This window comes from Pogonomyrmex barbatus, unplaced genomic scaffold, assembly GCF_055798465.1.
Source record: "Pogonomyrmex barbatus isolate J1 unplaced genomic scaffold, ASM5579846v1 scaffold1, whole genome shotgun sequence".
NCBI classification, from domain to species: Eukaryota; Metazoa; Arthropoda; class Insecta; order Hymenoptera; family Formicidae; genus Pogonomyrmex; species Pogonomyrmex barbatus.
The window spans coordinates 21,180,391-21,198,069 of NW_028297098.1; the positions used below are offsets into that span (position 1 = coordinate 21,180,391).

The window sequence follows — 17,679 nt, forward strand, 5'->3', positions numbered from 1 at the left end:
ATTAACACATAAATATACACATAAATATATTTTCTGAATATCAAAATTATTGGAACTTGAAAATTCTTGATGAATAAAGACAAAATGCTAAGATCTTTTACAACAAATAAAGTTTCAAGTAATTAGTTCACTAACATTATATGCGCCTAATTGTCTCTCTAACAAAAAAGTGAAAAAAAGAGCTTAATTAGATTGCATATACAATTTATTTCAAATGTAAGAGTATAGTAGAATAATGCTAATATAAACAAAGACATATATATATACTAAATATATATATATATATATATATATATATATACATGCATTAAAATGTTTCTAAAGATTATCAATATTGAGAATATATTATATATGAAAATATAGTCTTGATTTGAGATTAATTTTTCTTCTGTGTATATATCATATTCATATGTTAATTATTTACTATATTTACATGTTATTATAATATATAAATATAGTGAATAATTTACATGTTATAACATAAACATTTTGTATTCATATCTTACATCAATAAATACATTCATTAAAATTTATGAAATTCTACAAAAAGACATATAAAATACAATTGAATAATTTTCCTTATGCATATATATATATATATATATATATATATATATATATATATACATAGTTATGCTGCTATGCAAGTTTATTTGATTAGCCCTAATATTGGATTCAGATCAGCGCGATGACGCGATATGCGATGCGCGATATCCAATGAGCTTTTCCAAGAAAAGGATATCATCATCGTTAGATATCACACATCGTGTCATCACGATGGTTTGAATCCAGCATAAGACATATGTTAAGGCGATGTAGCGTAGAGGATTAGGTGCTACACTGAAAATGTGTAAATTGTGTGTTTGCCTCTCGGTATTTTATAATTTTTTTTCTTTTTTTCACATTAATTTTTTTGTTACAAAGAAAAATATTTAATATACATATAATAATACGGAAACAAATTTTTTATATATTTAAACTTTTTTATCTTTTAATTTAAAAAATTTAGTTAAATAATTAAGTTAAATTAAATAGTTTATTTTAAATAAAAAAAATTTTGGTTTTGCTTTTCTACTTTTTTAAATTATTTAATGGAAAATTACATACTTTATGTAACTTAACAATACAGTTTAAATGTGTCCAAAAAAGCACCGTGTGCCGGCGGCTTAATACGCTGGTATGCATTCCATGTGCAATGAGCTTAATATAATATATGTGTGTGTATTGCGCATGCTTTTCATTTCTAATGTTCTGTTCTAACCTATGAGTCGCTGTTCGCTTCCATCGTTCAATGAAGTAAGTTTCAGAAAGGTTAAGTCACCAGGAATTAAGCAGTGTATTAATCGAGATATAGCTTCGCATTGCAATCCAGCATTAATAACGATTGCGGGTAAATCGCTGCTGTTGCCTAAATTTTAGTGATTGTTATTAGTGATTATTATTAAGACAAATGAGAATATTAATATTCACAAACAAAATTTCATTCTTTCTTTTTTTCTTTTAGCCTTCAAGTTTTAAACTTATTTTTTCCAAAATTAGTCTGTTATTATAACATCTGATTTTTTTTATTATTAATTTTTTTATAATTGTATTTTTTAAACAAATTTGTTTTTGCTTGCTTTAACCCTATAAATCTTTTAGCACAACGTGGAATTTTGCAAATTATCTCCATCGTTCACTGACTCCAGTGAAACGATGAACATGGCAGCAAGTGCTGGTCTCACGCGACAAGAGGTGTTGATGTTAGTAGCAAGATTAACTTGTGTTGCAGCGATTGGTTTTTTCAGTATGAGGTGGCTTATTACTCAGCTTGATCCTACCAGGAGTACCAAGCAAAGAGCCAAAAAGAAGGTGAAAAGTCATATATGTTTCAAGAAAATTTTAGAGTCATAAATTACCTGCTTATAAGCAAAGCTTTAAGTTCAATTATTAATTTGTATCTTATGTCTAAACTATTTTAGGCTCGAGAACAGTTACGCAAATTAGCAGAGAGTGACAAATATGCACGATCTTTTGATATGGATCAGCTAACGGATTACGAGATGATAATAGCTAACCATTTGGTTGATCCAAATGATATTAAGATATCGTGGAGCAACATTGCTGGTCTTGATAATATTATTCAAGAGCTCAAGGAGACAGTTATTCTGCCTATACAGAGGAAGGAGTTATTTGAAGATTCACAGCTGACTCAAGCACCCAAGGTACCAGACATGTTCATTAGAGAGAAACTTGCATCCATCGAGAGAATAGGACTATCATCTCTCTGGAATACCGGTTGTGGTGATTCGAGAAATATATATATATATATATATATATATATATATCGAATCCTATAGTATAGTACATATAATATAGTACACGCACACGCACGCGCACACACACACACACACACACACACACACACACACACACACACACACACACTATTTATGTGTGTATGTGTGTATATATTGTGTGTGTGTGTGTGTTTGGATTATTCTAAACACGTTATTGCGATAAATATCATCACATGCCTCTGTGGTCGAAGAGATAAGATCTGCCTGGTAAGCAGGAGATCCAGGTTCAATTCCCGGCTGAGGTGATATTTTTCGCAAAAATAATAATTACGAATTTTCACAACTGGTGGTTCGTGGTCGGACCCCGCCAGCGATTAAAAGTTTTACAATTATTACAATATATTAAAAAAAAAGCCAATCACAAAAAATGTAGAAAGTACAACGTTGGCGAAACATACAAAAAAGCTTCTCTGAATCAGATTTAGCAGAGAGTGACAAATATGCATGATCTTTTGACATGGATCAGCTGGCGAATTATTACGAGATGGTAATAGCTAACCATTTGGTTGATCAAAACATCGTGGAATGATATAGCAGGCCTGGGTTATTCTTCAAGAGCTTCCTGTGTATAGGCAGAATAACTCTCCTTGAGCTCTTGAATGATATCATTAAGGCCTGCTATATCATTCCACGATGTGTTTTGATCAACCAAATGGTTAGCTATTATCATCTTGTAATCCATCAGCTGATCCATATCAAAAGATCATGCATCAGATCATATTTGTCACTCTCTACTAAATCTGATCCAGAGAAACCTTCTATATGTTTCGTCAATGTTGCAATTTCTACATTTTCTGTAGTTGGCTCGTTTTTCAAGAACTTTGTCGAAATATATCTATATAACGCATGCTCTCTCTTGTTATTTGGGGTTGACAGTTTAGAATTGTTTTGTATTTGTTACTTTCAGGGGGTATTATTATATGGTCCGCCAGGTTGCGGCAAGACTATGATCGCTAAGGCCACAGCTCGGGAAGCAAAAACGCGTTTCATAAATTTAGATGTGAGTATTCTGACTGATAAATGGTATGGAGAAAGTCAGAAGTTGGCCGCTGCCGTTTTTTCATTGGCGATGAAATTGCAGCCCTGCATTATTTTCATTGATGAAATAGGTATATTGCGAAATGTACTAAAATATATACTAAAAATAATAATTTTTTGTTATATTTAGAATTCTTAGAATCTTTATTATTTTACAATTCTTTATGTTATTTTGTATGAAAGAATTGTAACTATAATATATGTAGAAAATAATATTCGGAGAAAAATTAATGAAGCGACTGAGGTTCGAATTCGGGATCTTTTGTTTCTGAATGTGACACTCAGTCTGCACGACCACAACAGTTTCACTCTTATAATAATCTCCGAATCCTACCAACTATTTAAACCTTATGGCTTTTATATTTCTTCATATATTTCTAGTATATAATTTTTCTACATATATTTTAATATATAATTTCTAATATATAATATATAATCTTATATATCATATATAATTTACATGACGCGTGTAAATATTGTCATTGTGTATTATATTGTTAATATGTTCATAATTTAATATGATTTATTTTATCTGCTAAATCTCTACTGTAAATAGAATTTCTTGTTTTAATGTATTTTTTTTTTAATTGTAATAGATTCGTTTTTGAGATCGCGCAATTCACAAGATCACGAGGCGACAGCGATGATGAAGGCTCAGTTTATGTCATTGTGGGACGGTTTGATAACCGATTCTGATTGTACTGTGATTATAATGGGAGCCACTAATAGGCCGCAAGATTTAGATAAGGCAATTCTGCGTCGTATGCCAGCGACTTTCCATATTGGATTGCCTGTAAGTGTATTTATGTGATTTTAAATTTTTATATGGTCTCAGTTAAAATATTATTATAAAATATCCGCATGTGTTACATAATTAATAATGTTGAAATATAACACATATCTTTCTTTCAGAATGAGCAACAGCGATTAAAAGTTTTACAATTAATATTGAAAAACGAGCCAACTGCAGAAAACGTAGAAATTGCAACATTGGCGAAACATACAGAAGGCTTCTCTGGATCAGATTTACAAGAACTTTGTCGGAATGCATCTATATATCGTATTAGAGATTATTTGTGCTCACAGTATGTATCTAAACGCTTTGAAAAGAAAATCAAATATTGCATATATACAGACTCGCACTCGGTGTTCAATTCTGTGTAAATTCTGAAAGTTGGCACACACTATGATTATAATTTTTATAACTGATTTTTTAATTCACAGCGATGGGGCCAAATATGAGAACAATACGGACGATGAATACGATGAAGAGTTTCACGATACGGTACGACCCATCACGATGGAGGATTTACTGAAATCGTTCAAAAAGATGAGAATGTCGAAATTGCATACCGGCACGCTTAGTACAAGACAGTTAGATCTAGATTAAGAAAAGGAAATTTATTCTTTATTAATCACTGTCCGTTATGACTCCCTCGGCAGTTCTTCGTGTGTTACATAGATATGACAACGATGAAAGTGATCCTGCTTCATCATGGAGCTGTTTTGGGTACTGGGTACTGTTGAAGCGGTTTCCTTATGTCGTGAACGTTTAATAATTTTTATGAAGGCATTATAATGTTAAAGTAGTCTAAATAAAATTATCAAGAAAAGTGTTTATAATTCCAGAGCAAAAAACATCGTAAGCAAAAATTTTATAAAGCAAAATCCTCTCCGGATATGTTATATTGAGCGTTTATGGTAACAACAAATGACAAATGTCATTCAATTCAATTCTATTATATCAAAATTTATATTACATTTTATCTCATTTAGTCCTTTTTGGATATGCTTTATTATAAATCTTATTATATATTTTTGTTGCTTCCAAATTAAAAAATAAATAGTTCAGAATATAATTTGTTTTTATAACATATATACTATAATTACAACAAATATAATTGAAGCTAATAAATATACGTATACAAAATTTGTGTATATGATTAAATGTACAATAGCATTAAATTAAAAAATAATTTTTGATTGTTAATCATTATATATAACAGCACATCATTATTAATAACAGCACAAAAATAATGTTAATTTGAGTATTTAAAAAAAAATTTCTTAAAGATTTATATGCCATGCTATATAGAACTTTTACGTATTATATGGTTTATATATATATATATATATATATATATATATATATATATATATATATTAGATCTTTTAAATAGCATGTATAAATATGCATTTCATTGTGTTATATAACAAATTAATATAATTTTGTGTCACATTGTTAAGTATTTCTTTAATAATAATTGAAATTGTAAATGTGAAAAAGTATCATAATTTTATAGATTATTGGATTAAATGATTACATTTACTTACAGTTTACTTATATTTATAATTTATAATAGTTACCTGAGAATATATATTAATCTATTATTATTAGTAGGAATTTTGTAATTTATAAAAAAAAATTAAAAAAAAAGTTAGGAACTTTTTATAAAGGTATATATACATATATACAGAGACCTATACATTCATTTATATTTACTGAAAAAATATCAAAAATTCTTGTAGTTTTATAATAGATATAATTACGCTTCAGTGTAGGTACACATATATCAATATATTTTTACTTTTCCTTCCAGTTTCAAAATAAAATCCATTAATTTTTCAACAAGTGATTGCGAAATCTAAATTTTAATATAAATAGGCAGTCTTCTATACTATTCCACATTTTATTCAGGCAGTCTTATATACTATTCCACATTTGTAAATATATGTAAAGAATATATAGAGAATATGTAATATAGATGTTGATTTAATAATAAAATACGAAAATCTCAAATTCTGAACATACATAAAATTCAATGCTGTTGTATAGTTATTTCAGAATGAAAACTTTTATTTTAAAAAGATTAAATAAAAATATAGAAAAATATAGAAAATAAAATATGTGTAAAAGAAATAACATATAAGAAACATTTACATTTCTGAAAAGATCTGACGCATACATTTGAAAAAAAATGTAATATAAATGTATGTTATACCAAAAAATAAACTCGATTTAAAGAAAATATTTTAACATTTATTTCTCAACCAAACTCAAAAATTATTTAAAATATACACGATGGAAAAAAAATGTGATATAAATGTTATATCATACATCACAGGTTACGAAGAATATAAAAAAAAAAACAAGATAAAAAAAGACAGAGGATCGCAAGCGTGCGTTCAAGAAACGAAGACCTTTCGTTATAGAATTTTAAAAGAAAAATAATCTGGAATATTTTTTCTTTTTTTTCACAGCTCAGAATTAAGAAAATTTAGAAAGCGTGTTGATTTAAATTCTCGTACTTTCCGCATTAAAAATAAATAGATAAGTGTTTTGACAAAAAAGAGAAAAAATTAAATTGTATAGTAAACACAATGAGCAGATTGATCTAAGCGATTTCTCCTTTCATCTTTTAGAAAAGAAATTAAAAAGAGACAGAAAAGTTTAGAGTTATAAATCAGAAAAGAAATGTCTTTCACACAATCAAATCTACGATTTGATTGTGTGGAACAGAGATAAAAATGCGAGAAAAAAAGTAGAATTTCTGCTTACTTCGAGCTATTAATTCTAAAAACATTCTGGAAAATATGCAAGAAAGAGAAAGATCGAGTAGGAACGGGAAAATGATCTACTCTTCTCTATTAAAACAAAACCATTAGGTTTAGATAAGAAAAGAAAATGTGAAAAAAAAGGCGAAACGTCGTTTTACATTTCAAAAAGGACAATTATCTCAAAGAAAAAGAATTCTATCTACGCTTTTACTTTTGTTTAGAACGATTCTTTTTGACAAGTGCGAACATATGCTGCTAGTATTCATAAGCGTCTCACTTAAGGGACATTACACAAAGATCACAGGTGGTGGACAAAGCGATACTTCCCGATTATCTACTGAATCGTACCGAATCATTTTGATATATCGGTGCTTTTAGCTTCCAATCGATATAAAAAAAAAACAAAAAAAAAAAAAAAAAGAAAAAGTTTTGCGGAAATGGAGAATCTCTGCAGAATTCGCGTCAGGAGGAGCCGCAAGATTTCTTATGTCCACCGCTATTGTTTGTACGAATGATACAGATTCTTAATTTCTTTATTTCTTCATTTATCGAGAAATAACTTTGGATTCGCTTCTCGCTATGAATAGTTTTTAAGCGGATAAAGAGAACTCGCTGCGAGATCCGTTTGCGCTGCCGCGGCGACACACCGACACACAATACCAGCAGCGAACAGGATGAAGAGAACCGAGGACGAGCACGAGCGACGCATTCGACTTCTCCTGTGTGCGTCTCCCGCTCCTCCTCCCGATCCACAAAGATCCCGCGATTCGTTCGCGATGACGCGAGCGGAGCGCGCGCGTCGAACGAGAAACGCGAGAACGGGAGCTGCGGCGGCGAGAGTGAGCGAGCCTATGACACACATATACATATCATAGGCACATACACACCACGCGTACACGTGCGTACGTGCGTACGTATCGTGTGTGTACATCTCGGAACGAGACGGAACGGAACGGAACGGAACGGAACGGAACGGAACGGAACAAAACGGAACGGAGAGGAGTGGAGATCTGTGCCGGCCGCGGGGGTCGAGAGGCGAGAAAGTAGTGGAAAGCATATATACACACACACACCACGCGCGCGCGCGCGCGCATCATACGCATACACGCACACGCTGTCATGGCGTTAACGTTAACGACGCGTGTCGAGCGTACTACGTGCCGTCGGCGACGCTACCGCGAAGCAAGGTGCCGGTAATACACCGCCGTTCCGCCGCGGAGCAATCCCTGGGTAACGTACGCCTGAGGGACAGCGACGATTGTCGCCGTCCATCCAGCCGCACGGGGAAGAGAAAGAGTGACCGTGTGAGTGAGGGAGTGTGAGAGAGAGAGAGAGAGAGAGAGAGAGAGTGAGTAAGAGAGAAAGAAAGAGAGACTGAGTGAATGAGAGTGAATGAGTGAGAGAGATGGGGAGAGAGAAAGAGAGCGCGAGTGACGAGTGAGTTGGGTGAGAGGAGGGGGGGAGAGAGAGAAAGAGAGCGAGCAGCGCGAGCGTTGTGTCAGCTAGCGGCTTCAATTCGGCATCGAGTCCATCGCCGTGTGTCCTTCCTCCCTCGGCCTCATCCGCGAAAAAGGTAACGTGCAACATGACTGCGGGACAGTGCATGAGGTCGTGAATGACTTCACGCTATGAAACTTCTTCCGCTGCCGCCGCCGCTGCCGCCGTCAAGAAACGAACGCGCCACCGCCACTGCCACCACCATCACCACCACCACCACCACCACCACCACCACCACCACCACCACCACCACCACCACCGCCACCACCACCACCACCGCCGCCGTCGCCGCCACCACCATCGCCGCCACCACCGCCGCTGCCGTTGCTGAACGTGCACGAGAAGAAACGAGAGGACCGTTCCTCTCTCCGCCTCTCTCTCTTTCGTAGAGAGTGCGAACGCGCTTAACCTAAAACTCCGTCTCATCCGTTCGTGTCTCATTGTCGGCTCTCTTCGTGGGTCTCGTTGTCATCCGGCTACCTGGGTGTACGGCGCGGCAAAGCGAGCGCGGGCGATGCGGCGCGACACCTCGTACCGCATCACATCGCATCATAATTCATCGCATCACGTCGATCGGCTCGATCAACAGACCGGAGGAGCCATCAAATCACCGTTTCCTTATCTCGCGCGATGTTTAACCTGCCACCCCTTTCGCGACTCGGGTGTCCGCGTTCTATGTAGACGGACGTAAGCTGGTGATACTTGACAAACAGCCGCTCATTATCCTTTTCGATTAGCCCTTTCGCTTCCGCTCGCCGAATCTCTCAACCCCTTCAAGGTAAAAGTAGAACTCTCAAAACATTGTGTGTATCTCTTTCTTTCTCCTCCGTCGCTGCTGCCGAGTCTTCATCGTCGATCCTGGCGAGTCGACGATGATACTATTGTGATCTTTGTGATTTCTGGAACAGGAATACCTATGTGAGCAGACTAAGAAACAGAAGCCCGCGGTGGACAATGCAGCAATCCGGAGGCCAGTGTCTTTCGTAGTAGCTGTGTAATTACCAAGCCTGTGAGAGAGTGTATGGTGTGCATTTCTTGTATTACGTGTTCTTTGCTGCAACAGCTGTATATGTGGACAGCTTTTCTTCAAGGATTGCTGCTTTCTATGCAGCTTCATTGTCGCTGTGTTTTGTGAAATCATACCAGACTGGTGATGGTGATAATATCATCATAAAATGGTCCGATCAAGAACCAGCGCTGAGCTTCATGGTGGAAAAATAGAACATGCTCGATGAAAACAATGCCTAAGTAGAGGAACACATGTTCTGGGAATTGATGGGTATATGCTTTTCCTGCAGGAGACCCACCAGTGGCAGGTTGAATAGTAAAATCTCTGAGCATATCTCGGCCTCCGTAACTCCTCTCCATGTTTGTCTGGAGGAACAAAGAGGACCAGAACTGGGCTCGTGTGACGCTTCACAAGCTCACAAGCCTCAGGTAAATTTATGTTCATATTTCAATTAATAAAATGCACGTTAATTGGTAATCAAATTTGTAGCTTTATGACACATAATTTTTATAATAGGTTACAAGAACCTTTGAGAATCAAAAGGCAGAAGAAGAGGTTCCCGAGGAGGTGGCAGAAGATAGTTCGATCGAAGTTGAGGCAGGAGAATTAAGACAAAGCCAGCCGAGTATGGCCAATACCATCAGCAACATGAAAATGACAAATCCCATAAAGGGGCTCGTTAGCAAACGACGCAAACGTTTCACAGAAGATGGTTTTAATCTTGATCTCACATGTATCCTTGTTTGATTATTTTATACATATCAGTAAGAAATTATTAAGAATACTATATATATATATATATATATATATATATATATATATATATATATATAGTAAATAAAATATATATATACATATATATCACACATTTTTTATTTATATTACATTGTTACATTATTATTGATGAATCAACTGACACTGGATGAATTCCTTAACAAATATTCTTATATTAGATATAAGAAAGAATTTAATAGCAATGGGTTTTCCTGCTGATAAGCTGGAAGGGGTGTATAGAAATCATATTGATGACGTTGTTAAGCTGCTCGAATCAAAGCATAAAGATCATTATAAAATATATAATTTGTAAGTTCTTTGGAACTTATCGATGTCATTGTAATGTTTCTGTTATGATACATGATTTTGATATGATATAATAATTTTTTAGGTGTTCTGAGAGGTCGTACGATTGCAAAAAGTTCAAGGAGAGAGTAGCTACTTATGCGTTTGACGATCACAATCCGCCGAAATTGGAACAGATTAAGCCTTTCTGCGAGGACGTGCAGTCGTGGTTGTCCCAAGATGAGAACAATGTGGCGGTAGTTCATTGCAAAGCGGGCAAAGGTCGAACGGGTGTAATGGTGTGCTGCTATTTACTTCACAGCAAACTATGTCTCACTGCCATGGCAGCCCTTGATTATTATGGAAGTAAACGGACTCATGATAGGTAAGTTCGATGCTATACAAGTTTTTTGAAAATTTAGAAATATCTCAATTATTAAGAATTATTTCATTTATTTGGTCCAATTATATTTCAGGAAAGGCGTAACAATACCGTCTCAGAGAAGATATGTGGATTATTATGCTACTCTCCTTCAAGAAGGTGTGACTTATGAACCTGTGACGGTATTATTGCATAAAATACAATTAGATCCAGCCCCTATTTTCAATGGCGGTCAAGGCTGTAAGTAATTTGTATGGAAGTTGTATGAATTTGTCATTAAAAATTAATACTTGCTTTACTAGTTTGTAAAATGCGTTATATGTATGTTATATTTTAGGTCTGCATTTTGTAATTTCGGAATCAAATAAAAGGATATTTGCGGATGATTACGAGGTTCGGAAAGGTACGTCTACTGTATGCATCTCACTGAAACACACTGTCCCTCTGACGGGAGATATACGGGTGGAATTCTACAACAGACCGAAAATGAAACCAAAGGTACACATCTATACAATATATGTATCGATTTATCTTACATGATAAATTAACCGTGTTATATTTTTCAGGAGACAATGTTTCAGTTTTGGTTCAACACATTTTTTGTTCGTGAAAAAATGAATTCCGAGTTCGACAACGGTGAATTACACGTTGAACGATCGACGAGGGCATTTAGTTGCGACGGTAGAGCCATGGAATTACCGATGGTTATGTCGCATGTGAAACCTAGAACTGGATCGTTGGCGAGTCTCGGTCCCATGCCACCTCCCCTCGTTTTACAGATAGACAAATCGGGATTGGACAAGGCACACAAGGATAAAAATCACAAGCTATACAGTCCAGATTTTAAAGTTAGTTTTCTTTCATGTTTACAAAAGGAAGTAATTAAAAAAAAGAAATATAATATATTTACAAATAGGATATATATGTTGAATCTTTTGATAATAAATATAGATAGTGCATATTAGGTACGTTGTAAATATATTATAATCAGAATTTAAATTTTGAAAATAAACATACAATGTATTTAATATATAGTTAATGTTTCAGTCTTAAATATTTAATCTTAAGTGTTTTCTTCTTCAAATAAAGATAATTTCAATTTCGAATGAAAACAGTGAGAAACATTACAATCTAAACTCGAGTAATAAGATATTGTTAAATGCGAGCAAACGCAAGATACAACGTTTAATTATTTGCGATTTTTTAATTGTAGGTAAGTCTATTTATGCATAGCATGGACGGAAATTTATCGTCAGATGTGCCAGCGACGACGAACAGAGGCGGCGATGGCGTACAGCTGGGGATGGGCGGGCAGGAGACGCCGAGCGAGTCGAGCGAGGCGGACAGCAGCGAGTGTGACACCACCGGCGATGAGGATGGTTGGGAATCCGGTGAGTCCTCTGCATCCCTGGTGGTGAGCCACCATCCTCTTACACACAGCAGTAGCCGTACACATGTTAGCGGTTTCCGTTCGCGGTACAGTCTGAAGGAAACCGCCAAATATCTGCTGTCGCGCGGCGACAAGAATCGCAACAGTAACAGACAGAGCGTCCCTGATGCGAGTGCGAAACGTTCTTCCACTCCGTTTGCACGCTCGGCCACTCTCGACACGTAGTAGCTCAACAAACGCTTTCGGTACTTAAAAAAAACGATCCGCGGTGTTTCATACTGTAACACATCTCGCGCTTTTATTCGAAATCGCGACGTGCGCGTCCCGTTTTTCTTCTTGTCTTCTCCCTCGCGGAGTCACGACGCGCGCGTTGGATAGTTCGGTATGAGTAAAATGATGATTAGAATCCGGAGAAATCCGTCGTACAACATTTTTGCAATAACCTCCGCTCGTTACATCGCTCTTCCTCTTTTTGCACGATCGTTCCGTCTTTCGCTGTTTCTCTTTTTCTTTCTCTTTGTTTTTCTCTTTGTCTTTCACTTATTCTTTTTCTTATGTCGGGGACCATAAACTTTATATTTTTTCCGCATTGACTACTCGCATCTTACCGATTAGAGTACTATTAACTGTTGTCGATTTATCACATATAATGTTCAATAGCAATGTAGTTTTTATTGTGAACGTGTACTAAGAATTTCGAGTAAATTATTTGAGTAAATTGATTGGTTTGCATGTAGAAGCTGAAAGTAGTACCAATTTAATATGATTTTAGCAAGAAAATGCACATTCGGAATTGTGCGATTTACGACAATAGTCCAATTTTTGTTATTTCAACATGATCAAATTCTAACGCGATCTGAGAAGGATGCTTATTTTGTTATGATTTCATTATTATGGTTCTTGAAGTTTTTCGTGCTGTGTTAAATCGATTGCACAATGGGATGGGTACTTACTAATTGAGAAATTTTTAAAATTGCATAGGACAATTACGATGAGTAAAAAAAAAACCGAATTAGTATCAATAGTTGTTTATAATTTAAATGTCGTCAGATAATTTAATAAAAAAGAAAGTAGGTTTTTTTCTTTTTTACTGTTTTCTCTTCTTTCAAACATTACTTTAACTCGTATATTTATTTTGATTATAAAGAATAATGAAAATGATATACAGCAAGATATAAATTCCGATAATATTCTACAAGTTAAAATGTTATTTACGTTATTTAAATGAAGCGGATTTTACCCTCCTTTTTTTTATTTTTTTTTTACAATTTATATTTTTTTTTTATTGGAACTGTGTGCATATTTGCACATAATCGATTTTGTTGATCCAATAAAATTATGATATCGTAAAACGTGCAATATCAGAATATGTTTTGAAAGAGCAAAAACCATGTAATTTTTTTTTATATAAAATTGTGAAGTGGCACTTGCCAATTGTTTTTTTATATTTGTTAATATGTCTATATATATTTTAAATAAAAGAAAAAATATTTGTATAATTCAGTGAATTTAAATAAAATTTTCAGATACCGAGTGTTTTGCATCTGTTATAGATAAAGCTTGGTATTCATATTTTTCTTTCCCAGTGAGCCGGCTGTAAAAATAAAAATTAGAATTACTTTATAAGTCAAATTGCATAAATAATAACAATCGCGAGTTTATGCTAAGCTTTCCAGGAGTTTTGAATCGCGGTATACATAATAAAGAAGAGGATGAACAGAATACGCGCGGTCAGACTGTGCAGTATCTGAATTTTTTAATATCTTTCTGAATACACAGACAACTTCGAACTCACATTTCTATGCACATCTCATTCGCGTTAATTCACTCCATTTCGTAAGAATAATGCGGTTCGTTGACCATTTGTCTTATAATTACAATTACGTGATACACACACACACACACACACACACACACACACACACACACACACACACACAAATACGCATGATATATACACATGTTCGAGAAATTGTTAAATTTAGAAATGTTTACAAACACAATTTGATTAATAGAAATACATTGGATTTATATGTACTCTGATAGATACTTTATTTCACCAAAGTAATCGTAGTACAAGTACAGTCTGGAACAATTTATTTGCCGTCGGGGTAATCATAAATGGGACGCAAAACGAAAAGAAACGAAGCAGTGAGAACGATGGTAGAATACAATTTTAAGAAGCGGTGTTAAAACTGATATTTTACCGAGGATTTCTGAGATTTTTTTTTTTTTTTTTTCCCCCGAGACAGCATACACGGGGAAACGATCGTTTATCCGTTCATCGATGATATTGAAGTACAAATACGTAGAAATCAGTCTTTATTATACACATGGGATTAAAAATAAACCACGAGTGCTGCTGATTATTAGATAACGATTTTTGTATTCGATTAATATAATGACTCTCTTAAACGAGACTCAGATTTTAAATGCAGAGGGAAAATATAGAATTCCAAGCAGCCTGAAAGAAAAGAAGAGAAAAAGAAAAAAAAAAACTTGAATGCAGATTTAAAGTCGTGGTTGTCTTTCTATCGGTTATTGCTTTTTATTAATGTATACATAGAGAGAGGAAGGTTGCGCGATCTTAGATTAAGATACGTACGTAACTATCGTTGCGTAAAATATGTATATGTGTATAAAATATAAAGAAATATAAGTTATTAAACGGTTGAGTACACACACACACACACACACACGCGCGCGCGCGCACACACACACACACATACACACACACAAGGACACACAACTGGCTTCGGAGTCGAACGTGTAGTTATTACGTAATTGACTATCAAGATCTACGATTCTTTCGTCGTTGTAACTAGATAAAATTATAGATATTGGTAATTCAATTAGCGCGGTAGTATGCTAAGCATTGTTAGTATTACGTTGTCCAATTATTCTTTTTTTGTACAAGCTAGACTTGTGATATGATGAAATAATATTCTTCGTTTTACTTTTCGCATAGCAGCAGAGTTTAACGATACTTTGAATATTATAAATGAATATATTATAAATGAATATATTAAAAATATCCTCAAAGAAAAAGAAAGAAAAAACGGAAAATGAAAAAAAGAATGAAAAGAATTAAAACACACACACACACACACACACACACACACACACACACGTATACGTACACATACACACATGTTTTTTTTCATGATTTTAATAAAGCGATTACTTCTAACAATTAGTAAAGATGGAATGCGCTTACGTTCCACTGTGTCTCTAAATGTATAGTATAAACAGAATTATATTTATTATATATTACATATAAAATTGTTAGTTTAAATAAAAATAAGATAATTAACGATGAAAATTTTCACGAGGACGAGGGTAAGGAAAACATGTCGTCCTTATGAAAAATAGATAAATTAATTCAAACGGCCAGGAATTCGCGAAGTATATCGCGAGTAAATTTTTCGGAGAGCTGTATTCCCCTCCTCCCCCGAAGTTAGAATTAAGTGTTCATCGCACAAACTTGTAAATACGTAGTGATTAATTACATCGATGTAACCTTGTAAGAATTAATTTGATAGATTAATTCGGTGTAATACACTGAATGTGTCAGATTTGGCGGTTTATTTCTTATCTATGGATTCTTTGATTTGACCCAAACTGGAGTCGGTCTTTCTTTTATGAAAAACGAAAATCAAATTTGGAAAACGTTGCTATTTTTTTTAAAGTAAATTTTAATGCAACAGATTTGTAATTTGAAGACGAGTTACAAATATATTCGTTAAAAATTTACGCGAGAAATAATCATCTCATAATTTTAATTAAAGAAAAATTGATTTCGTTGACCGAAGAATCTGTAGATGAACATTATTTAGTTAGATCGGAAACATTCTTACGGGGGTTTATAAACGTGGAAACATCTTTGACGAATCGTTCTTTGAGTTCTCTCAACACTTTTGTGGTATTTCGTAGTATTGAGATTTGTACTTGTACTTTTTTGGAAAGCATGGATGTCGAATGTATTACGATGTTGATGAAGAAGCAATTCACTCTCTTTCGTTCTTTCATATACCTTCTTTCAATACGAATAAACGTCCCTTCAAACGAATACCGAAGTCCCGTTACGTTTTCTCTCCCCCTTTTCTTCTTTTTCTTATTTTATTTTAAATTCTATTCTCCTGGTATCATTCTCGTTGCATGTACATAAATCATAAATTATACAGTTGCGACTACTTGAAGATATTGTTATAATGTTTCAGACATATGTAAGATCTGTATACGCAAGATACGTCTGTTTTAATTGTATAATAATTATTTTGTGATACTATTCGTGTATACTTACATTTACCATTATTAGTCGTATACTGTTGTTATATCATTATTATTAATGTACTATTGATGTGTTATTATATTAGAGAATGCTACTGCTGTTACACAAACGTACACACACACATACAAGAAATACACACATACTGTTGCTATTCTCCAACCCATCACGATTCGCGAATACATCTTTACAATTATTACTTAACATAATTGAGATGTTTACAATTTTTCAATGTACTATTATGTTTACGAACAATGTACTTCTGTAATTCGATACTTTTAAGGATACGATTATATATGCATATATATATATATATATATATATATATATATATATATATACATTATATACAAATACGTGATACTATACATTTTGTAACATTTTCTATTTGCAACGCCTATTTCTGTAGAAAAACATACATGTTACTTTTTTCAATCCTATCTCCAATGTTTTTTCTTTACGTTCTCAACCACTCTTTTTTCTCTTTCTCTTTCTTGCGAAAGGATCGTGTAGCATTTAGGACATAATTACGAATATAATTGCAGTTATATTCGTAATGCTTCATAATTCCCGGTGAGAAGATTGAAGTGTATCGTAAATGCACATTCGAAGAATACGTTAGATTAATTTTCTAAAGGCTTGCATTTTATTTATTGCATTGAATGTTATCACACTTGTTTTTACGCGTAGAAATATTATATCCCGATCCATATCGCAATCCTGAAAGATGACTGCTAGATGGAGTTTGAGACTTTTTAAATTTTATATATATATGTACTTGTATATTTTATATATTATTATTATTATTATTTAAAAGTTTCATATTTTGAATTTTGCCAATAAATAAAACTCGATCATTCTTTGATATAAAGAAATACATTAAAGAGTTCAATTTTACAAAAAATTATACATAAATTCTCTCTAAATATAATCATTTCCAAAATCAATATATCTAAAAGTCGCGTTGGAAACAGTCTTTTTTCAAATGTTTTCTTTTTATATAGTCACTTATTTTTATATCGTTTATATGTTGCATTATTTATTGAAACAATCACACTGTATGAGTAATATTGTTTCGTAAAACATGAAGTATTTTGTAATCTGATACTGCACTGTTCT

At 33.8% G+C, this 17,679-nt stretch overlaps 3 protein-coding genes across 8 annotated transcripts in view; all 3 read left to right on the plus strand.

The window, feature by feature from the left end:
- The first annotated feature begins 1,187 nt into the window (after positions 1 to 1,187).
- On the plus strand, positions 1,188 to 6,406 carry LOC105426769 (outer mitochondrial transmembrane helix translocase). Of its 2 annotated transcripts, none has more exons than XM_089085385.1 (7): positions 1,188 to 1,296; positions 1,642 to 1,851; positions 1,962 to 2,204; positions 3,247 to 3,448; positions 3,974 to 4,170; positions 4,290 to 4,462; positions 4,602 to 6,406. In XM_089085385.1, the coding sequence occupies exons 1-7, from the start codon at positions 1,264 to 1,266 to the stop codon at positions 4,765 to 4,767; spliced, it is 1,224 nt and encodes a 407-aa protein (XP_088941511.1). In that variant the 5' UTR covers positions 1,188 to 1,263; the 3' UTR covers positions 4,768 to 6,406. The 2 variants fall into 2 exon arrangements, with proteins under 2 accessions (XP_088941511.1, XP_011636456.1); XM_011638154.3 differs by having other exon boundaries at positions 1,230 to 1,390.
- A 1,259-nt stretch (positions 6,407 to 7,665) lies between these two features.
- Pten (phosphatase and tensin-like protein) lies at positions 7,666 to 17,000 on the plus strand. 5 transcript variants are annotated; one of them, XM_089085383.1, is made up of 10 exons: positions 7,666 to 8,165; positions 9,341 to 9,456; positions 9,544 to 9,869; positions 9,958 to 10,174; positions 10,395 to 10,524; positions 10,607 to 10,885; positions 10,977 to 11,122; positions 11,220 to 11,380; positions 11,449 to 11,730; positions 12,096 to 17,000. In XM_089085383.1, exons 3-10 carry the CDS (start codon positions 9,693 to 9,695, stop codon positions 12,495 to 12,497), a joined length of 1,794 nt encoding a protein of 597 aa, XP_088941509.1. In that variant the 5' UTR covers positions 7,666 to 8,165; positions 9,341 to 9,456; positions 9,544 to 9,692; the 3' UTR covers positions 12,498 to 17,000. The 5 variants fall into 5 exon arrangements, with proteins under 5 accessions (XP_088941509.1, XP_088941507.1, XP_088941506.1 ...); XM_089085384.1 differs by lacking the exon at positions 7,666 to 8,165 and adding an exon at positions 8,269 to 9,210; XM_089085381.1 differs by having other exon boundaries at positions 7,666 to 8,239; positions 9,341 to 9,869.
- The window catches only part of BicC (protein bicaudal C), a 59,251-nt gene continuing 53,716 nt past the window's right edge, over positions 12,145 to 17,679 (plus strand). Inside the window, exon 1 of the mRNA XM_089085375.1 lies at positions 12,145 to 12,273. The gene's annotated coding sequence lies outside the window, so the exon portion shown is untranslated. The remainder of the gene's footprint in view (positions 12,274 to 17,679) is intronic.